Source organism: Sceloporus occidentalis, unplaced genomic scaffold, assembly GCF_023333645.1.
Source record: "Sceloporus occidentalis isolate IW3139 unplaced genomic scaffold, rSceOcc1.0.p SCAF_1, whole genome shotgun sequence".
NCBI lineage: Eukaryota > Metazoa > Chordata > Lepidosauria > Squamata > Phrynosomatidae > Sceloporus > Sceloporus occidentalis.
The window spans coordinates 201,689,323-201,713,436 of NW_028316981.1; the positions used below are offsets into that span (position 1 = coordinate 201,689,323).

General features: G+C 40.6%; 1 protein-coding gene across 9 annotated transcripts in view; it reads right to left on the minus strand.

The window, feature by feature from the left end:
* Positions 1-3,633: 3,633 nt before the first annotated feature.
* Positions 3,634-24,114, minus strand: part of ZNF462 (zinc finger protein 462) — a 159,693-nt gene continuing 139,212 nt past the window's right edge. For all 9 annotated transcript variants that reach the window (XM_089488621.1, XM_089488627.1, XM_089488624.1 and 6 more), the window contains 4 exons: positions 18,271-18,494; positions 14,695-14,827; positions 9,382-9,496; positions 3,634-6,628 (listed from right to left, as the gene is read on the minus strand). In XM_089488621.1, the coding sequence (XP_089344747.1) occupies positions 6,421-6,628; positions 9,382-9,496; positions 14,695-14,827; positions 18,271-18,494 (680 nt within the window). In that variant the 3' untranslated portion in view covers positions 3,634-6,420. The remainder of the gene's footprint in view (positions 6,629-9,381; positions 9,497-14,694; positions 14,828-18,270; positions 18,495-24,114) is intronic.

Below are 24,114 nucleotides of genomic sequence, written 5' to 3' on the forward strand. Positions count from 1 at the left end.
TCAGCAGGTGCCAGTAATGCTGACCCCAATCTCCCGAGTGATACTGGCCCTGAGGCCATTACTCTAACCTTTGACTTGCCTTGAAAAGTGCACATGGCATATATTTGTAGTCTTTACCTAGGGAACATGTGAAGAACAATTATTGTTCAATCTTTTCCTTTCTTTGTCCTGGCTGCATTCACCCACTAATGTTCAGCTTGACAGCAACGGCTCTATCCCGTAGAGTCCACAGATATTGGCTCTCCCATGAGCTTAATGGTTCCAAACTAGCTGTACCCAACGGTGCAGTGGCAAAAACGTTCTTTGGCCAATTATGGCCTTTTCCTTGCTGCCTGGGAGTGAGAAGAAAAGAATACAATTGACAGATCATCATGAAAAGCTAGCATCCCTGTGGCAGTGAATAATTCATTTGTATCATCACCTTGATACTCCACACCCCTGCCCCATGAGTGCATTTCTTCAAGCATTTTAATCAGAACTGTATTTTTCATGCCTGTTACGTGGTTATTGAGAATTTTGTAGGCTCATCTTGCAAAATGTCTTTCAGATGAGCAATTGAAATCACCACCTTTCCTTCAAGAACAAATTAACCACTTGGATGCAGAGTGCTGGCTATCTGTAATTATCCTTTGCTCCTTCCAGTTTGAGCACATAATAGCCCAGATTATCTCCTAAGAATACCAGTGAAGTATCTAACTTTACAGCATTTTCTAATTTGGAAGTACACATCTAACAGGAACATTGCAGGCAACCATTTGCAGCAAGCCAGGTATCATTCTCAACCTCCTCCTCCTCCTGAGTTTTCAATATACAAACATTGCAATTCTCCATGCAACAACCTCATTAAATTGACTGGCAATTTCCATTGCCCTGGGTGCCAATTTCCACTTGCTGCAAACCTCTATGGGCCACACACAGCCCCAAGTAGGAAGCTGATGGAATTCTTCTCCCTGTTTTCAAAAACTGATGGATATTTTCCCAAAACAAGGTAGAGGAGGAACTTAGCAAATCACCCTTCCTTGAGACTTCCAGAAGCATACTATATATTTTAACATGGGGAAACTGTAGGATGATGGAGTCTGCTGGGACTTTCAAGACATGCACCCCCTGCTAAAAAATCATTGTTGTTGTTGTCATCTTCGCCCCTGTGTGATGAAGGAAATCTTAAGCTAAGGGATCATGGCTTATCTAAAGCCACGAACTAAGCTAATGGAAAGGAAATTTGTGAAGGCAGTGCACTGCAATATAGCCTAAGACAAAGATACTGTTGAGGCCCAGGCTCAATGCCCAGTTAGCCATGACGCTCACACTATAAAATTATAGCACTACAATTCCACTTTAGCTGCCATGGTCCCATCCTATGCAATCCTGGGGAGAGCATTTATAATTCTCAGCCACAGCATTCTGCTATCTGACCAAACTACAAAGTCTGAGATTCCACAGAATGCAGCCATGGCAGTCAAAGGGGACTTGTAGTTCTATAACTGTGTAGCGTGAAAGGGCTCCTGGTGATCTTGGGCCAGTCATTCCCTTCATTTCTTATTCCTCATTAAAGTTGTGGGGATAAAATGGGGAGAGCCCTATGTTTCTCCTGGAGCTCCTTGGAGGAAAAAAACTGGATATAAATCATGTTTTAAAAGAACAGCAAAACAGTCAGCCCTTCATATCTATGGATATTTTTATCCATGGATCCATGCATCAACGGCTTGAAAATTTTAAAAATAATTCCAAAAACAAGGGACACCATTTTACTATGCCACTCTTTATATAATGCCAGTTGATTTTGGTATCCATTGGGGGCCCTGGAACTAAATCCCAGTGGATACCAAAGGGCCTTTGTACCTCAAAACACCCCAACTTCAAGCCTTAGGGATCTTTTTTTCCCCTACATAAAAAGGGGCACAGGGTCTTCCTTTCCTGTAGTCCAGGTCCCTTCACGTAAATCAGACTGACACTGTGCATGCCACTAGTCCTTGCCCAGGAACCTCTCTCCTGCACACTCTCCTCCCCTGCATCTGATTTCATCTCCCATCAAAATAGAAACTTCAATTTTCAGTGGATCGTGTCCTTTTAAACTAAGATGTTACTTATTGTGTAGACTTAGACTGCCGTGATTTATTTGGTGGGAGGGAGTTGTTAGCGAATGAAACTTTTAAGGAGAAGACAGAAGGCAGATTTATTTTAAAAAAGACATCTGGTAGGATCCAAATTTAGAGGCATGCAGTTGGGCTGGCAGACACAGATGTTGCCCGCAAAGGCTGCACAGAGGACACAGGGAGCTGTTGAATGAGGTGAGATATGGAGAAAAAAGGATGCCTGAAAATCAGGCAGGGGCACCATCTATGAGAGGAGCCTTTCATCTGCAGATGGCACATCCTGAACACAAGTCATTATTTCTTTCTCTTTTAGGTTTTCTTTTTGTTCCTTTTAGGGAAAACAAACTTTTTCCAGCTCCACAATCCTCTATAGCCTTAAAGATTCCTCTAGACCAGATAGGACAGTTGTACATCTTCCTCTGTACCATTGTGTTACTTTTCCTTCAATCCATTCAACTTTTCTATGAAGCCTTCAATTTAACTAGAGGTGGGGATCAGGTGGCCTTCCAGGTGTTGTTGGATACCCAGTAGTCATCAGACCCAACCAACATGGCCAATGGTCATATGTGATGGGAGTTGTAGTATACTACCTGGATGACTGCAGAATCCTATTGTCCTCTTACCCAGCTGAAATACGCCATTGCTCTCATCCTCCTTTCCCTCTTCCTCTCTGATCTCTGCATTGTTTCTCTGAAGGCCACAAGCAAGGACATTAAAGCAAGGAAATAAAAACAAAATGGATGGGCAAGAGAGAGCTGAAGTTGTTTGTGCAGGAAAGTGGGGTCTGTATGTATATCTGAACATGGAGTGTGGCCCAAAAAGATCAAAGTTGTAACTTATTATTTTGCCAGGAGAGTTGGATGTTCTAAACACCTGCAGTCTGAGTTTATCCTATGATGGTTTGCCTACTATTTAACCTTGGTCTAAGAATGACTGTCCGAAACTTGTGTTTTCAAAAAGTATAGTAATAATAATAATAATAATAATAATAATATAAATGCAAGATCTCTTTCTCTCCCTTTCTTTCTCTCTCCAAACACAATCAGCACTGTGTAGTGGTTTAGATGTTGGACTAGGACTCTGCAGACTAGGGCTAAAATCCCTGGTTGGCCATAAAAACCCATTGGGGGACCTTGGGCAAATCACATACTCTCAGCTTCAGAGGAAAGCAATGTCAAACCCACTTTGAAAAAAATCTTACCACGAAATTCTACCTGAGGGCAGAAATGACTTGAAAGCACACAGTAACAAGGTTGTATGTTATATACAGTAAGCAAAGATAATTTAAATGTTTTAAAATAAACAAAAGAAACATTTTCAGTTTTCCTGTTCACCCTTTCCACCACCCGCACCTGCAAAGCTCCCAAAGTATAAACATCCCTCACCTTCCAGATTTTTTTTAAAGAAGAAACATCAGATGAAATACAGTTACATCCACCCACATATCCTCCAAAGTAGTCTTTAAACAAGACACAGGGGGAAAAAAACAGGCAAGGGATTTAAAAATAATTCTTAACGGGATAGAGCCATACACACGCACGCTTTTGAAAAGTCTTTATTCGTTTTCTTTTGCCTTAAAAAAAGTTATCAGTGCAACATTTCAGAACTTCCACTCCTTGTCCACCAAACACTGAGCAGTAGTTAATCTTAGTTAGGAAATACTGAGTTCTGAAGCCAGTGGGTTATCATTTTGCTATTTATTTCCTTCTGTCAAACTCTGAAAAAGTCCTCTGTATAAATTAAACAAATGAAAAAAAATGTTATTCTCAATCCTAGGTCATTATTACAGCCAACAGAATCATAATAATGCATCTAAAATGTGTGTCCACAATATATAAGGTACACATTTAGGAGGGGGGGGGGGGGACACAAGAAAAAAATATGACATTCTAGACTTGTTAAAAAGGATAATGGTCCCATATATTTATTAACAGGTTAGCAAAAAACAAAACAAAACAAATCCAATGGATTACAATATTTACATGTTATTTGAAAAATAAAGTAGTGATAAAAGCATGTCACAATCATTTATTTCATTTTTTTCATCTATTTTTTTTTCATCTTTTTCATTTTTGGTAACCATTACAAACACCCAATCCAGGTATGGAACTGTTTAAATACATTTGAAACGAGGCCAATTTTAAAAGAAAACATTCAGACACAAAATGTGTATTTATACTTGTCCTTCCAATGTGTTTTCCACATGACTGTCCCTCCCTCCAAATAATAAAAAAGGTCCCCACCCCCCACAAAATATGAATCCTCAAATCAAAACACTATGCTTTTCAAGTAGCACTTATTTCACAAATGCAACAGTATTATTTTTCTTTTTTTCTTTCTTTTTCTCTTTTTTGTTTCCTTTCCCACTCCCTCGTCTTTTCCCACCAACTGGAGGAGAAGTTCTGTTGGATTTGGACTACTCCTCGGCTTCCTCTCGCACCCACCCTTCCCACCCCCTCCAAGTTAAAGGAAAAAAACTAAACAAAACAAAACAAAAACAAGGGTGCCAAACCCTAAAAAATTAAAGACGAAAATGAAAAAGAACCCAAAGAGAGACATGCATTTCTAAAACTAGGTTTCAAATACTTTCTAATTTTTTTGTTGTTGAAAGAAACCCCTTTGTTCACAATCAGACCATTTCCCCCATGGGTCCTGATCTTCCAGTTCATGCAAAAAGACTTTTTAGCATGAAATCGGGAAGAGAAGGCTCAAATCTCTATGGATGTAGATTCCTATTTACGCTATGCTGTTCCCCCTAATGGGAGGTCACACAAACAGTTCAAGAAAATCCACAAAGAGTAGACCAAATATTACGGAACTGGGTCGCCTCAAGCTTTCAGAAGGATGCTTTCAGAATTTCAGAAATTTCAAAGATTGATCAGCTCCTTTCCCTTCTCCCCCCATCGCACCAGAACAAGATGCACCACCTACAAAGAAAAGGCAACCATTCGTAGGAACGGAAATAATAACCGGAGAGAGATGTTCAAATCCGACAAGCAACAGAATGATTATGAGGACTCATTTTGGCCCCACAACCTGCATAGCTGTGCTGTAAGTTTGGTTCTTTAGTATTCATGGGTTTTTCTTTTCTTTTTTCCCCCTTTTCCTTTTTTTAAAAAGCCATTTCTTTGCTATTTCCACATGTTTGAAACTAACCGAAAAGAAGGGGGACGGGAGAGTGAAAAGAAACATTATATTCACAAAAACGAATCCTCCTTCCCAGCGCCATCTCCCGGGTGGGTGCAGGATCAGGGTGGGGAATAACAATACTTTCCATGGAAAAACAAAACCCCAACAACAACCCCAAACTCAATTGTGCTGTGTTTGTAACCCCTTAGGCTGAGCAGACGTAGACATGGGGCAAAACAAGAACGGCACATAGTCAGTCACATGAGTCTTTTCTTTAAAACACACACGCGCGCACCCTAAAATCATAGCAGAACGCTAACAAACAGCTTACCTGGAATAAAAGATGACAAGTCACGGACAGGTATCTAGGAATTCTCTCTCTCTCTTTTTTGTATTTTTTTTTACTAAAATAATTAAAAAAATCACAGTATTTTAAGAAATAAACCCCCCATTAGGGATTTTGAGCACAATTTTTGTTTTCCTTTTAGTTTTAAAACTTTGTGGTTTTTCTTCCATTCACCATCTTGCCCAGCAGTCTATCTCTACATTTAACCACAACGACAACAGGTAGTACTGACAAATGTAGAGATTTGTATTTTTTTTTTTTATATTTCCCTTGGTTAATTCTGAGGTACTAGGAAACAGGTGACTGTTTTAAGCAAAAAACAGTTTTTGTTTTGTTTTGTTTTCTTCTTCTTCTAAAGCAAGTCAGTCAGTCTGGAAAAGCATAATATGTATATTAAAATTAGAAAAAAATAGCGCCCAAATTTGTGCGCTGAAAATTGTCCCCTGCACTCTTCCATCCTTGTGATGCTTCCATCCTTGAAATGATCCAATGTGTTCGTGGCAAAGCACAATGGTATTGATGCAACTAGCATTGGCGAGTTTGCTCCTCAAGTCCAATTGAACGGAAACTTCCCACTGTTCAAGATCCAGAAGAGTCGCAGAGATGTCATGGAGCCACATTATTTATTTGTCCTCAATTAAATAAATTTAATATATGTACACACACGCAAAAACAAGCACTCACGCACGCGCACACGCACGCGCGCACACACACACACACACACAGGTACCAGTGCTTTGAAAATAGATCATTCAGTCCTAAAAGCAGCTTTGAGTCTTCCTTGTCCCCCTCCCCACCCCATCCCATCCATCACTGTTCAAGTAGGTTGTTTGAAATCACACCAGGTGCTCATTCGCTTTTGGCCTCTGTATTCTCTTGGAGTGATTTATCAGCAGCAGCAACAATACAGATGGCAGTTTCATTCGTGTGGGAAAAGTCTACCACTATTTCCGTGCTGCTTTCCATCTCTTCTGCCAACGGTACCTTCACATTCTCTTCTATGTTATCTTTTGGCTGGTTGTCTTCACTAATTACCAGATTGGTTTCATTCACAGCCCTGCAAACCCAGAAAGGAGGGGAAAGAGAGAGAACTTTTTTTCTGACATGTTGAATACATGTTAAACAATACCTGAAAAACTCTTCCTTCTAGGTAGAGCCAACAGGTGAGGAGGAGGAGAAGAATGGAAAGCAAAGAAAATCAAGAAGAACAAAAGAACTTAGATACAACATTATTTTGGATTGTTTAATTTATATGTCTGTACATTGCTTATTTAATAAATAAAATTAAAAAAATAAATTTTAGAAGGGTGAGGAAGATTTCAGACGCAATGAAGAGAGGACAACATAAGACTCACAGTTTACTGTGGCTCAAGCTTTTTATTCAGCCACATCTTTTAAAACATTCTTGTTGGAAGGTATATGCAAATACAGTTGGCCTTCCGTTTTCGTGGGGGATCCGTTTCGGACCCCCCTGCAAAAACAGAGACTCGCCAATATTCAAGCCCCATAGGCTTGAAGGGGCGCATGCCTGCAAGTGTGCACAAGCTGCGCACCGTGGGGGTCCGCCCTATTGAAATTAACGGAGGTCGCCCCTCCATGAATATTCAAGACCATGGCTCTCAAGTCTGTAAGAATGAAGGGGCGACTGTATACAGAAAAGACCAGAAAACAACAAGAAAAAAGAAAAGAAAAAGGGAGTTATCAAGCGAAATGGTCAAGCAATTCAAGAGAGACCAGTCTGTCAAAGTACTATGCAGTGTCAGAAAGAATGCAGAATCCAATCAAACTGGATTCATTCTGTGAGGGTGCATCCACTCCCAGTTAGTCAAACACAAGGGGAACAGGTTTAGCAATGCAAAGACATAAAGTAGGTCATCTCGATAAGTGGCCCATATATAAATATAAATGTTGGACATCCAAACTATTTCATCAACAAGGCTACCTAGAATTTGTGCTAAAATTTTGCACCAGACTAAGCCAAATTCTGTCCAAGGATGAGCTAGAGTGTAGAATCTGCATATACAAAGCTAATTAAAAAAATCAATAAATAACAAATAACAAATTATCATACCTATAAATGAATAAAGATGTCTTCGATGTATACAATTAATCTTGTTTCTGTGAAGTGTGTATGTTTGCATTATTTCTATAAAATGTATAAGCATATTGTTAATTCATATAATTAATCTTGCTTTTGTGAAGGGTGTGTGTTTTGGTGGTGGTGGTACAGGATTCTCACTTGGAAGTCATCTAGTCTACCAGAAATTATACTGAGCATCTGTTCAAAATGGTACTCATAGGGCTTGTCCCCACTATAAAAAGAATCAAATTACTGGATTAAATTACCCACGTTCCCATTTGAAACCGCTTCGTGTCGTGATGTGATCGAATCCTGTTGTGAAGAAGTGAGGCTAAGGCAAAAAAAACCCGGTGTTTCTAGAGAGTACTTGGAAAGAGGTTTTTTTCCCCAGAAGAATCGATCCTGAAGTGAGTTCCATGAGTGGGAATGACAGATCAGAATTGATTCATTCTGAAGGGGAGAGACTATAACAGAGGAGTGTTTATCTTCCCTCTCCTGTTTTTGGCAGATTTCACACCCCTCCCCCCATGCTGCCTTTTTATTTATTATGACCTATAGGTGCTATTTTTTAAAAAATAAAATCAATCACAGAATCGATAGAATGATTTAGCAACTACTTGCAAGGCAAGGTAAGTAGTTGCTAATCCATTCTATCGATTTTGCAAGCAATTTGTTAAAAAAAATATTCAACACGCTGTGCCATGCCTTGCCTTCCTCTCCTCCTCTTCCTCCTCCTCAGGACCACGACAGTCCCTTGATTCCTCCTCCTCCTCTTCGATTTTTTTTTTGCTATGGCATGGCCCTCCTCCGGGGCTGAGAGTGTGTGCTTGGGTCAGTGGGGGGTGATGCATGGCCCCAAAGTGTGGCCAGTGTCCGACTTCCAGCTCCTAGGGAGGGCCTGGCAGGGGAGCCAGCCAGCAGGCCATGAGGTGAGTGAGCAGCCGCCACCAGGGGAGGAGGAAGGCCTGCGGGGGGAAAGAACTGCCACCCCAGAGAGAGCCAGCAACAGGGCAGTAGAAGACCTCGCCTGGAGTCTGGGGTTCAAATCCTTGCTCACTCAGGCTTGGAAACCCACTGCGTGGCTTTGGGTGAGTCACAGTGTCTCAGCCTCACAGGAAGGCCATAGATAGTATGTTCCTCCTCCTCCTCCTCTGCCACCACCCCCAAGGTTTGGCAAAAGTCCAGGCTGCTGCTTACATCACATTGATGATTGACAGGCATTTTGAAGCGACACAAGTAGTGGGGATGGCAACCATGCCAAAAATAAAGCGATTACACTGAGGTAAGAGAAAAATTGCTTTCATCGTGGGAACCAGGGACCTTTTTGGGTTTGCTTTCCAACACGGAACAAGGACAAATCAGGAAGCAATTTAAACCCTGAGTGGGAATGACCCCAAAGGGACAGATGAGGATGATAATCTAGGGGGAAGGGGAGGGAAAACTGTGAACACTTTCTTTAATTGTTCTCCCACTTCTTCTTTCGTTTATTTCAGCCATCTTCTCTGTCTCTTTCTTCTCATCTAAGCCCATTTCCACACTGTGTCCCAGTAGCTACCTCAAAATCTCTGAAGTCTACACAATGAAACCTAATTTGCACATGAGACACCAATAATTGGGTGGAAGGTGGGGTGGTTCTTCTTTGATATTGTTTCCTCCATAAAATACACTAGAAGAGACAACTGTAATTTCCTGTGATTGTTAAAAGCCAGTTAGTTCTTAGATCAACTTACATGCCATGCCTCAGTACGTGCCTTTCCCACTCGGAGCCCTCTGCAAATGTCCGACCACAAAATTCACATGAGAACCGTTTTTCTGGTGGCCCGTTCTCTGAGAACCTCATAGATTCTAAAGGAAAACAAAGCACATGGCATCTTTGAGTAGGATTCCTCATATTTCTCTTAAGTAGGAAGAAGGAAATGGAAGTTGCTTGTGAAGTCCAACAGGGTAAACACATATGTCCTCTTCCAAGGGAATATGAGATGAGAAACCTGTACTGGTGCATATAAAACTAGATTAGCTACTAAGAATACTCTAAGACAAGGTTGGGGAATGGCTAGCAGTGATGGTGAACCTTTTAGAGGCCGAGTGCCCAAACTGCAACCCAAAACCCACTTATTTATTGGAAAGTGCCATGTGCCTATGGCTTTCTAGTAACAAACTATGGCAAACTCTGTGCTGGGGCGATGGCACATGTGCCCACAGAGAGGGCTCTGAGTGCCACCTCTGGCACATGTACCATAGGTTCACCATCACTGGATGAGGCGAGAGAGCGACTGTGTTGAAGGCGCAAGAGAAAGTCCTTGAGGCTACAGGTCATATGGCTTTGCTCTTCTTTTGCTTTTTCCATCTGTGGAGGGTGATGGGAAGCAAAGCCAACTTCAAGCTTAGATTGAGGAGCCAACTGACCCTACTTCAGTTTTGCTTTGCTTGCATGATCAAGGGAGAAGCAAAGCAGCCACTTAGCTTGCACCAGGAGAAGACACTCCTTCCATTTTTATCTCTCCATGGGTGAAAGATCCCAGATGATATTAGGAGCGGGGACTTCCCCTGATGTCATTCAGCCTCGTCAAGTAATATCCTGGGAGGCAATCCAACCCTTGAGTCCTTACCTAAGTCCTTAACCATCCTCCAAATCAATCTTTAAGGATGCATTCGAATTGAGTATTCAGATTCAGTAGAGGAGATGTAGCCTAAATATACTGAAGGCACCACAACCTGTTTGATCTTTTCATTTGGAGCTAAGCAAAGTTTTCTGCTGTTTTATGTCTCTCTACTGTAGAAAACTGATGTCCCATATCTCTACATTACCATATATACTCAACTATAAGTCGACCTCATGTATAAGTTAAGGTCAGGTTTTGAGGCCAAAATTAAGGATTTCGCCATGACCCATGAATAAGTTGAAAGTAAAATTTAGAGGCTCTTTCAGTGTGAGTATGTGTGCGTATGGCAAGAGAGACTCTCACTGAGGCTTTTAGCTTTGCTTTCAGCCAGACAGATGAGTGGGCGGGAGAGAAACTCTTAAACAAACAGCAATATCAATAAATCACCCAGGACTCCTTCTGCTTGGCTCCAGAAATATATTCATCGGAAAACTGGAAAGAGCTGCTATCACATTGCTATAGTGACCTATAAGTAAGTCAACCTGGAATTCTGGGGTCAATTTTTGGGCATACATTTTTAGACTTATAGACGAGTATAGTACTTCATTTGTGAGAGATGCAAAATATCTACTTCCTCAGAAATGGAAATACAGAAGAAAAGATATAGATTGGGGTCACTTCCCATCCTCTTTACACTGAGAGTGCCAGCACAATTCTGCCAGAATTGTTTTATTGTGGTTTTCACATTTTGTTTAAGATTCTCTTCCCATCAACAGCTAAAAAGTAAATTATAATGGAAAACTTGATATGATATCCAGACTTGAGCTTCTGAGCTTTTTGCTCTCACACTAATAAACCAGGGATAAACCAAGCTTTTTATTAGTTTACAAACCCTGGCTTCAGAAATCAGTTGTCCCAATTCAAACCCCATTCAGATGTCATGCAAAACTTTCCAGTTTTTGGTTTATTTCATTCATTGTCCCTGCGAATGAGGTCAATGAATGAACCGTGCACATTAGCATGCCACTACCTAACAGTAAACTAGGTAATTCTGATTTATGTGTAAACAATCACATCACTATGAATTTTAAATTGGTATATTTTAATCTGGATTATTTTAATGTGTAAAGATTGTTTTAATCCTATGTATAGGTGCTTTAACTGTGTGGTTAATCATCAGTTATATGATGTACAGTGGCCCCTTCCTATACGTGCAGGATCCGTTCCGGACTGCCCCCCACGTATGGGAAAAACCGTGTACGGTTAAATCTCATTATTTTCTATGGTGACGCGTTACTGAGCACACCATTTTGTCCACCACAGCTTGCCTTACGCGTAAGCTCAAATCCACATAAGGCAAGCCTGCGTATGGCGCGGGAACACTGTATTAGTTTATGTTGTACTCAGTCTCATGCCTTAGGGAAAGGCAGGTAAGAAATAAATTACTGCTGTTGTTACTCCTACTACTACTGGAGTAGCTCTCACACACACAAAAAAAAACTTTTCAAGGATTCTTTGGGGTTAACATTAGCTATAACTCTTGTATTAGAATTGGCTTGTTGGGGAGAGCAAATGGGATAGTCTAATTTTTTTGTATGGCTTTCCCTCCCACTATTATATGAACAGGCAATCTGGAAGAGAGGAGTAGTTGCTGGCATGGCTCCTTGCATTGAGTGCTGGGACTTTGTAGTGTGCTCCAGCTTGACTGAAGGGAATAGGAGTTGTGCCACTGTCTTTAATCAAACCACGATGTGTGGCCATAGTTTTCCAGTACATACGAGTTCCACCTTTGTGTAAGATATCCCTCATGCAGGATAAAACCCAACAAGGTGTTTCATTAATCTCTGCATGGTGGGCAAGATTCAGACAAAGTTTAAATGTTTCTTTAAATGTTCTATTGACTTTGGTGGGAAAAGGCTAGCCCATCTGCTTAAATCAATGGGAGTGGGATGGATTGTGTGCTGTCAAGTTATTAATTGAGTACCCTCAACACCTTGAAGTCACAGTAGACATTCCACACGGGTAAAATGCAGGCCCTGCGTGAACAAGAGAGCTGGCCACAAACAAAAGATGAAATGTTTTCTCACAAAATTACGCCGATCGCCACACAGGCCATTAAAAATAATTGCTTGGACTCTCTTGCTTGATTCTTTTCAGTGAAAATGAGACAGAGCCATCTGCTCCAAGCATTAATTCTTTAGTGGGGATTATCCTGAGCAAGAAAACAACAGAATGCCAATGCCTTTGCCTTCCCAGAGTCCTCTCAAAGTACATAATGAAAGAAATGGGGAATTTTGCTTCATTTACTTCTGATCTCTGCTTACCTCATTTCCATGTTTTATTATAATGTACACAGACCATGAGCCAACTTAAGCTTCTGACAATCTCTCTTTCTCTCTTGTGAACACACAAAAACATACACACTGTGCCTGGAGTTTTTTTCTTTGGGTAGTTTCACTGCCTTGAAGAGATATCATCACTTTCTCCCCCAAAGCCTTTCCCCCATGTCCTGATTGTTAAAATTATCTATCAAGGAGTGTGTCTTACTGCAGAGAGATTTTTGTCCTCTTGATGTTAAAAGTGCCTTTCAAAAATGCTGATCTTCATCTGCTTAAGTATGGCACAGTTTGCTCCACAAGCAGAATAAACTTGCCACAGCACAGAGAGGGAAAAGTGGTACTGCTGGGGAACAAGGCATGCTTTACTGAAAACCCAAAAATTTGTGGTGTTTATTCAGAGCGGGTACTTCCTCATACTTTTATTTCAACCAGCATGTTTTATGTAATTTGTATAATATCAAAATTTGTCTTTCCTGGTCTTCAGTCCTTTGTCCCCATCTGCAGTACAGGGTTAATGATGCTGTTGTGTTTTAATGACATGTTTATAGGGTGATTGACTTAGTGTATGCACAATACTCACAAAGCTATCCAGGAGGCTAGGTGTTATTAAGAGATGGTTGTTTGACATTGCTTTAACTATCGTGACTCCATCCTATGGAATCCTTGGATCTGTTGTTTGTTGTGGCACCAGAGCTCTCTGAGAGAGAAGGCTAAATATCTCACAAAAGTATAAATCTCAGAATTCCATAGCATTCAGCCATGGCAGTTAAAGTGGTGTCAAACTACATTAATTTTGCAGTACAGATGCAGCCTCCATTATCTGAGAATGAATTCTCTCTCTCTCTCTCTCTCTCTCTCTCACACACACACACACACACACACACACACACACTTGCAGTGGCCACAAAGTTTGAATACAGCCCCATTAAAACAAGTCTTTTGATTTATTAGTTGCCTAACTGCCTGGAAAGATTAAATAAATGCATAGGGACCATCCAGTACTGTCACTTGATACATCTCAGGTACAAAACTAGAAAAGAAACTGGGGAAGGAGGATGTCAGAAAGTCCAGCTACAGCACTGGTAGCCCCATCCCTTAATAGTTACTTAATAGTTAATGCAGAAGGAACTCCTGAGATGATGAGCAGAATTCAAGCAAGGGCAGGCTAAGATGGGTATCTAGCTCTGCCATCACCATAATATCAAGATGAGAGCGCTCCCAAAGCCTTTTCAATGGTGTTAACCCTGTTGTGCAATCCCTTCTCAAAAAAAATGCTTGCCAGCACCTACTACCCAGGCAAAGATTTTTAATTCCCCCCCCCCCAAGGTTTTCAAATACATTTTAATACATTGATAATATCAGTGTATTATTTGTGTTTTATCTTATTTCTATAAACCACTGTGGTTTTCTGGCTGAAAATTCTTAATATCCCTCCCCAAACTGGCAATCCCAGGATTCCATGGGATGTTGCCACGGTAATTAAAATGGAATCATAGCACTATCATTGTGTACTGTGAATGGGTCCCTGGCTCCACTTCAAATCTGTTGCAATACATATCCTACCAGTGCTAGCCAGAAAGGACACTGATCAGGGATGACGAGAATTGTAGGACAAAATGTCTAAAGGGAAAAAGACTAGGGAATACTGATCTAAGTGAAAATGGGTCCAGCTTTTCATGCATACCTTAAAGGGTTTGAGTAACTGGTTTCACCATAAAGCCATATTCCCTACTCCAGCCTCAATTTTGTTCCAGATGTGCTAGCTTGTTTGATCAGCAACTGAGAGCTTCATCTTTATATTGTCTCAGGCCTAGAAAAAACCTAATAAATCTAGACTGTTAGTTTCAGAAAGACTTAGAAACACATCTACTGTCTGCTAAGACACACAAACACACTGTTTTTATGGAAAACTATTCCATGTTATCCAGTTGTTCTCCTATTATCTGGCAGCTGGAGACAGAATGACTGGACTACCTTCTGCCTTGCTTGGTGTGTTCCTAAAGAAAAATGCTGGCAAACTGTTATTTTCTTAATGTAGCGGGGGGAGGTGAGCTGGATGCAGAACTCTGCTAAGAATCAGAGAATAAATAATCATACTGACCTCCCTCATCAGGCTTGGGACTCATCTCCTCTTCCTTTTCTTCCTCATCGCTGCTGGAAGTTTCCTCTTTCCCCTTCATTTGTTCCAACTGATCTAAGTTAACCCGTCCAACCAGCTCAAAATTGCGACTCACCTTTGGGGAAGAAGAAAAAGACACAGCTACCTCATTCAATGGGATTTCCCACTCTGTACATGGTGCAATGCTCACCACCCCTCCATTTCTCATTCAATAAAATTCTATGCAACAGGAGTTCTCAAATTTTTCAACAAGTATCCCCATGCCGACAAAGACATGCTTGATGCATCTGGAAATGATTGAGATGATACTGCAATGGCAGTTGAATTATACAGGCAGAGCCTGCTTTTGCCTGTGTGTTTGGGAGCATGAAAATGCTGAAGAACTGTGCTAAAAAGCAATGAAAGAGGTGAAGGAGAAAAGAGTTAGCCTTGACTGTTCTGTTGAGCAGAGCAAGGATGAAACATGACTTCTGAAATTTAAATTCCAGGTAAAGTCCACAACAAGTTTCATATATCACATACAAAAAGAAGCATATACCTCTATGCTGTGTGTGAAAAGGGGGTTCTTGGGTCTTAGTGTGATCACGGTTTCCTTAGCAGCACTATACCCCCCACTCCATAAAATGCTAGTGGATACTGTCACAACCAAGTATAGGAAGAATGGTGAAATTCTGCTAGAATTCTTGTTTTACAAGATTTGGCTAAGTCTAGCTCTTGGAAATACTGGAAGAGATTAGGAGACAGAAGGTAAAGTAGCAGGGAATAAGAGAAAGACATCCTTAAGGTGATCCATCAGTCATTCTAAAAGGAAAGATCTGGCTCATGAAGACATAAATGACTAGGCTGGGTGCGACCATGAGCTCCTCTTCTTTCTTCCCACATTATTTACTTAAGCAACTATATGTCATTAATTTGATATAGTACCACAGCATTATTATAGGGACAGATATGAGTGTGGTACATATTTAGCCCACTTTGAAACTGATCCTCACCAAATTCATCTGTTGTGTGCAAGTACATATGTGCTTGTTAATAATTACTTAGCTAACTGGCACACAAACTATACATGTCAAGAGCAAAGTCTTACTACTGAACATAAAGAAAACAAAAATAATGACCACAGAGGATCTACACAAATTCAATCTAGACAATGAGGAAAATAAAAATAGGTAAAAGATTTTCCATACCTTGGATCAAACATTGATCAAAACGGAGATTGCTGGCAAGAAATAAGAACTCTGGGAATGGAAAGGGCAGCTATGAAAGAACTAGACAAGGGAAAAAGTAAAGATATACAACTGAGCACTAAAGTTAGAATTGTCCAATCCAGTCCCCATCACCATGTATGGATGTGAGAACTGGATGGTGAAGAAAGTTGACAGAAAGAAAATCAACGCATTTGAGATGTGGTGCTGGAGAGGAGTGATGAGAATACTGTGTATGGCTAAAGAGACAAACAAATAGGTTCTAGAACAGATAAAGTCTGAACTCTCTCTGGAAGCCAAGATGATCAAATTGAGGTTGTTATACTTTGGCCACGTCATGAGAAGGCATGACTCATTAAAAAAGACAATTATGCTAGGAAAGATAGAAAGTAGTAGAAAGAGAGGAAGACCACACACCAGACTCAATCAGGGAGGCCATGGGTTTGAATTTACAGGACCTAAGCAGAACAGTGGAGGACAGGGGGTCTGGAAGATGTCTAATCTACAGGCTGCCATGAGCCAGGCTCAACCTGGGGATAGTTAACACGAACAATAGCAAATACAATCACCAACTGTGTATTATAGACAGAATGGTACTATCTATGCTCAAGAGGTAAGTATAAAAGACTTGGGTAGGTTTACAGAATTATATTTAAAAATGGAAGAAATGAAAGATTAAGGTTGTTGAGGAGTGTGTGTAGAAACATGAATCCCAATGAACACTAAGCATGCTCATAATGTTGAGGAAAGACAGAAAGACAGGGAGGGGAGGGAAAGGGAATGGAATGAGGCAACTTAAAAGATAAGATGGAAACTTGAATAGGAGCTCCTTCACATGGCAACGTTGTGGTGATGATCCATATTGTCATGGCATATAGAGACCCAGTGTGGTATAGTGGTTTGAGTGTTGGAATGGGACTTTGGGATACCAGGGTTTAAATCCCTACTCAACCAAGAAAACCTACTGGGCAACCTTGGGCATCTTCTATGCCTTAGAGCAGGGGTAGGCAACCTTTTTGAGCCAGGGGCCGGGTTGCTGTCCCTCAGACAACTTGGGGGCCGAAGCCAAAAAATAAATAATGAAATAATATAGGACATTTTCAAATGTAGGACACATTTTTTAAAAATGGAGGACATGCGAAAAATTTGATGATTTTTTAAAAAAAGTTAATATAAATGCATGTTTGTTAGGCATGATCAAAATGGAGGACATTTGGGCCTCAGAAGCTGGCTGATATCAATATCACCACCACCACCACCATCACTATCATTGTTAAAGCAGACCTTTTAGCATTAAAAGCACCAAAAATACACAGAAAGCACACTTTGGAAAGTCACACTGTCTCACCTTCAGAAAGAGTGAGTGCATGCCTCAGAAACTGACTGATATCACCATCATCATCACCACCACCACCACCACCACCACCACCACCACCACTATCATTGTTACAGCAGACCTTTTAGCATTAAATGCACCGAAAACACACAGAAATGCACTTTGGAAAGTCACACTCACCAAATGGAATGGAAATCCTCCTCCTCTTCTGCTTCCTCCTCCTCCTCTTCCTCCTCCTGCTCCTTCCTTCCTCCCTCCCCCTTCTTCCTCCTCCTCTTCCTCCTCCCTCCCTCCTCCTCTTCTTCCTCCCTCCTCCTCCTCCCTCCCTGCTCCTCCTTCTCTTCCTCCCTCCTCTTTCTCCTCCCTCCTCCTCCCTCCTCCTCCCCCGCCCCTTTCCTTCCCTGCCGGCGGAGGGAGCCAGGCAGGGCCAAGGAGACCTCACTGCAGCGAGGCTCCTTGGCCCTGCCTGTCCGCCGGCTGAGGGCTGCTTGCGCGAGAGGCCAAAGGCCCCGTGCTCTTGCGTGAGGGGCGGAGCTTTTGGCCTCGCGCGAGAGACCTGGTCCTGCCGCCAATTGCCGCCAGTGTGGGGCCTTTGGCAATCGGCGGCAGGACTGGGCTCAGGCTGGTCCCAAGGTCTAGCCGGGCCGGATGTGGCCCGCAGGCTGGGGGTTGCCGACCCCTGTCTTAGAGGAAGGAAATGGTAAAAGTCTGAATAAAGTCAAGAAAACACTAATGATAGATTTTCCATAAGAATGGACCTGAAAGCATCTAACAACATTGTTAACTGACATATTTAGTTGCCATGAATTTAGTTATTTTTAAGGGCTAGTCACTAGGAGCCATCACCGTATCTCACAGCATGGAATTTCAAAACATAATCATGTGCTGGAGTACTTCCTTAAATTTGCTGGATGATGGGCTTTAGCATGGGACAACCAGCATCTTTTGCCTGTAGCTGTGTGGTGGAATTTAGTGTGGAGTAAAAGGCACCAATGGGCGTAGGTGGAACGCACTCACTTTATGCTCATCTCGGAGGTGGGCATCCAGCTCATCTGTGTGCTTGGTCTCATAATAGCAGAGTTGGCATTTGTAAGGTCTCAGCTCATTGTGCTTCTCTATGTGCTGCTGTAGGCTCTCATCACTGGAGCAGGTGAAGGTGCACTTGTCACAGCGGAAAACGACTCCCTGCAGATATTTGGACAGCTTGGAACGGCACACTTCTATGGGAACCACTCGTTCTTCTGTTAAAGGGAACAGAGAAGGTGGGAGGAGGACACATTACATTCATTTCTCTAGAACTTTGAGCACACTCACACAGCCATGTCAGCTTCATTCTGCTGTGTCTTCAATATAGATTTCAAACTCCCCATCCATTTGCCAACACAGTGCTTGTAAGATCAAAGCTATTTTAAACTGATTTTCACATCTCATTTTCACAACAGCCTTGTAAAATAAGATGCTTTCAGCTGGCAAATGTGACACCTGAAAAAATCCATGAAAGAGGTGCTCTCCTCTTTTCTAGTTTGACCTGATTCTCCCAGACCTGACCCCACCTCCAAGAGATAACAAGTGTTGAACTGTTTCCAAAAGCTGCCTTGTTTTGTGCTTTGGTATGTTTTCAGAGGTGTAGTGAGGCTCCATAATCTTCTCAGGTGATAGTTGGGAGAGAGGAGTGAAATGAACTGGCCAGTGTTTAGTTCTAGAACATTTCAGTTCACCTGGACAAAGCTGTTGGCCTAATTGTGTAATGCTCCACTGTTGCAGTTGTGAATGGTTACTGCATTTATTTTGCCTAAATGTACACGCTAAATGAATTGTCACTGTCCTTTTTATATCCCATAGCTGTTTAATTCAATTCTTTGGGTTTTTTCTTTCTCCACTATGAGAGATTCAGAACGTTTCTCACTTCTAATGAAATTAATTTGTAGCCTATGGACCCTTATGCTATAACATATTTTGCTGTGCCCTCTAAGGCTACATCTTCACTGCAGAAATAATCCAGTTCAACATCACTTTAACTGCCATGGCTCAGTGCTATGAAATTCTAGGAGCTGTAATTTTATGAGACATTTAGCCTTCTTTGTCAGAGCCCTCAAACTACAAATCCCAGAATTCCATGGCATTGAGCCCTGGCAGTTAAAGTGCTGTCAAACTGGATAATTTCTGCAGTGCAGATTCAGCTTAAGGTGTTTCTGGGCTCTCTTTTATAGGTTGGCAGTGAGAAGGAAAGCTCCATCTCACATCATATGAGCATATTTCCACACATGCCAGGATTTCTCCTTCCTTTCCTCCTCCTTCTTCCATAATCTCATGTGCCGGTCCACCAAATCTGCTCAACAGAATTTCCTCCACCTTCCATAGCAGATGTAAGGGGAAAGCTGAAGGGGAAAGTCTATTTTGCCTTAGTCTGTTCTGCTTGAGGAACCAAATTCTATTAGGATTGAATAAAACCCATTTCATGTAACTGTTGGCTTCAACAACCTTATATTTCTGGAATGTATAAGAAGATCTGAAGAAAATAATGTACTGTATATAATCATGTATACGTTTAAAAAAATTAGTCAAAAAATTGCCCCCCAAAACTTGAGTCGACTTAGCCATCGGTCAGTGTTAAGTACTGTACTTTAACTACTATTTATAAAGGAACCATCCCCTGATGGAAGGCCAAAGTGTAATCTGTCTTGGAAGCACTGACCCCCCTTTATGCTCTCATCCATCCTGCCTTTAGGGTGAGCACAAATAGTTATGCCTGCTGGAATTTTCTAGGTTGTTTGGCACTGTCTTCCTCTGCTTCGTTCTTTAGATTCTTTGTTATATGCCCCTAAATTATACCCTTCATCTATCCATGGGTCATATCAAAATCCATAATTTTGGCCCCCAAACCTGCCCTTGACTTATACATGAGGTCAAGTTATAACCAAGTATATATGGTAGGCTTTCCCTCTTTTGCCAGCAAATGAATATGGTTTTTTTATTAGATAATTCATATTGCTTAGTGTGTACTCTCATGTGAAAATCCAGTTAATTCAATCCTTATATCTAAGGTCAATATTACCAAAACATTCTTTTACAGGTTGTTATATGAACTCGCCCAAGTTTTAAGATCTTGTGGGAGGGCTTTCTCCTAGGTTCTGGAGTTCTCTCCCACAGGAGACTGGCCTGGCCTCCTCTCTGTTCTCCTTTCTCTGGCAGGTAAATATTTTTTCATCTGAACAAATCTATGTGACCACCTAGCTATGCAAAATGCTCTTCCAATGGAGGTGTTCTGTACTTTTATTGCTGTTGTCATGTTTTCAATTATTTTATATTGTTGTAAAGTACTGGTGTTGTAATATGGTAGCTTGTTTATTTTGTTTTATCATTAGATAACTTCTTTAAAAAGATGTACCTTGTTTTAATTAATGTTATGAACATCCTTGGGTCCCATGTTGGCAGAAAGATGAGAGATTAATTAATTGCCTTTCTCCCAACATGGGACCTAAGGAAGCTCATAGCAATAAATAATTATTAAAAACAGGTTTCCACTGTGCTGTTTCTTCAAAAGCAGAGAAGAGCATCCCAACAAGGAAGCCAGCCTGGAGCACTGGTTAAGCTATAGCAGAAGCAAAGCCACAAACAGCATTATTTCTGGTATAATCTGGCAGCGGCAGCATGAGGTTAGTAGTCCTGTTAGCTGGCAAAGGCATAAAACAGCTTTGGAGGTAGAACCTGAAAAAGAATTGTGTTCTCATTATGTTTGAAGAGTAATCTATTGCTGTTACTTGTGACAGTATTGAAGAAAAAAGCTTTTTAGATTGCATGCTGCACTGTTTGTTACTTTTCTGTTATTTTTTTAAAATAAGAAGTCTTTAATATTGATAAGAAGATGGCATAAAGCATGAACAATTTCTGTAAAAATGTGCTTTAAGAGTAGCCTTTGAAAGGTCGAGTATCCCTTATCCAAAAGCCCAAATGTTCCAGAATCCAAAACCTTTTGCATGGGTGGCTAAGATAGTGACACCTTTGCTTTCTGATGGTTCAATGTACACCAACTTTGTTTCATGCACGAAATTATTAAATTACCTTCAGGCTATGCGTATAAAGTGTATATGAAACATAAATGAATTTTGTGTTTAGATATGGATCCCATCTCCATGATATCTCACACACACATACACACACACTCCAAAATGCAGGAAAAAATTAATCTGAAACTCTTTTGGTCCCAAGCATTTCAGATAAGGGACACTCAGATCTGTATTACTTGTTGCACCAATATATTTTCACTTGTTGCACTGCTTTTAAAATGAGCATTAGAGTCTTATTATCCCCACCCCACCCCAAGCACACAAGCTAGGTAGCTACAGGTATTATTCTTCCAGGATCTGTTAGCTGATAGATGTATTTGACAGGCGAATTTCCATAGAGGGAGGCCCCAAGAACCTCTCTCCTGCTGTCTCATTCTGTCCATGAATATCATATAATTATGTAGATGCCTCCTGCTGATTTCACATTATTATGAGTTTTCAATTGTGTAGGACTGGCCAAGGCCAATTATTGAAAAGAGGGACTATGTCTACATCTCAAATTTAAACTGGTAGGGGAAAAAATGCTTTCAGACTAACCTAACATCCAAGCCATATAATAATCTGAGAACTGTAGTTCTAAGGAGGATACTTATGATTTCAAGCAATGAATTTTTAGTACCTTCTCAGAATTATAATTTCCAAAAGACTTTCAGAGATACATCTAAGTTCAAATTGGTTTAAATCTGCAAAATACATAAGTCTTTAAGGCCAAGTAGCAATACCCTTCCCTGCTGCTTTTTTGATGTATTGTTGATCAATTGTTTTATTGTTGTATGCTGCATTTTGAAAGCCTGACTTAAAAAGTGTTGTAGAAAAATATTAATAAATTAGGACATACTGTACAAGTGTGCATCCAAACTGAGGATGAAATGGATCTGCACTTTTCAAGTTCTACAAATTTTGAACAAAATTTATACTGTTTCTTCATTAGTTTAGTTTGCCAAAAAAAAAAAAAAAAGTTAAGACTGCATAAAAGCTATCTGCACATGCATTTTTAAGGAGAAATGTACAGAAAAGTTCATAAAACATAAATGCACATGTTATTCCTAGAGTACACTTTTTGTATGCATTTTTCATCAAAGAACTGTATACTGTATATACTCGGGTATGATCTGAGAAATTTATGCCCAAAAATTGACCCTAAAATCATGGGTTGACTTATATACAGGTCAAAACAGTAATAGATCTCAGAAAGATCCTAAAAGAAGCACTGTCCCTGATGCCCCACTCCCCCTGCCTTGGCAGTGCTTTTTGAAAGAGCTGCCAGGCAGAAGTGTATGCATGTGTGTGTGTGTGTGTGTGTGTGTGAGGTCATTCACTTCTCAGTCTGATGGAAAATCCTTCTTTTCCATCCTTCCTTCTCCCTGTGGAACATCCCTGCACAGCAATCACCACATTTCCCCCCAGTTCCTTCCCAGTCCCATGGAAAACCTTTCTCCCAACAGCCACTACATATCCCTCCAGTCTGATGTTAAAACCTTCTCTTCCACTAAGTTTTACCCTTGACTTATCCATAGGTCATATCAAAAATCCATGATGTTGACCCTAAAATCTTCCCTTGACTTATACACGAGGTCAATTTGTACACCAGTATATACGGTAATAAAATTTGGAGGTGTAAAAACAGATTTATGCTCTGGTTTACATATTAGTTTGGGAAATTCAAATTAATTAAATTTGTATTAAAATTTGAAACTAATTTCTTCCCTTTCCAAATCAGTTTGCCTAGTCTCAGTCTTTCTTCTCCCAAAACACCTTAAGATTAATTTCAGGCAAAATCATGGCAAAGATAGTTTATCCATTTTCAAAGTTGTCAGAGAGTTTGTCAAATCAAGATTATGGAGAATAAAATAATATGTGTACTAGAAGAATGATGCATTGTGACATTTGAGTGCACAAGAATTTCAGAAATGTATGCCTCTGAATTTTTTTGCCTACTAAGCCTCAAATGAATGAGGGTGTGCCTACACAATATTGGCATTCCTTTTTTTTGCCCCTTGTTCCCTTAAATAAAAAAAACAACAACAACCCAACCAACAGATAATCAATTCATGCAAGAGCAATAGGGAGAGAAGAAGGCATAGGGAATTGTCCACAACTTCCATGCATGAAGAAGTTGTAGACAAGCTCAATCAATGGCTAAGTTCCTCCATCACCTCTCTTAAATTCCATCATGCCCCTGCTTTGATATGAAGATCCTAGCTACTATTATGTATCGGATCCACATACTTCCGGATTAATGTCAGTAAACAAAGTAAGAAGACTACAAGAAAAATAAGCACATTGCACATTGAGGAGCAGATGTATTGTGGCCAGGGTGCACCAGGTTTTGAAAACAGAAGCAAAGAAGAAAAAATATCAGTTATAATTTATTTTTCCCACAAGTAAAAATTTGTGAAGTTGCATACTAACAGTATTTGAATAAATTTGCTTTAAAAGGAAAAAAAATTGTATGCCAGATGTGACTTAATATCCAAAGACAGAGTAGTTCCATTTCCTAAAAAGAAGTGTTCTCTGTGTAGAAAATTAGTTATCTGAGAAGCAATCTTAAGGATGGGTTCAAGTAGGTTTAATGTGTCTCTCACAATTACTCCTACCAGTTAATTACAGCAACTCACATAGTGAAGGGACAGGAATGTGATTTTTTCCTCAGCCACAAATGTAACAGGATATGTGATTCAAGCACTCCATGCTGAGGACAGTATGAGTGTATGACTTAATTCACACAATTTCCCCCCTTCTCTGGGGAAAGAACTACAGCCTTGTTCAGGCATAAATTATCCCATCTGAATCA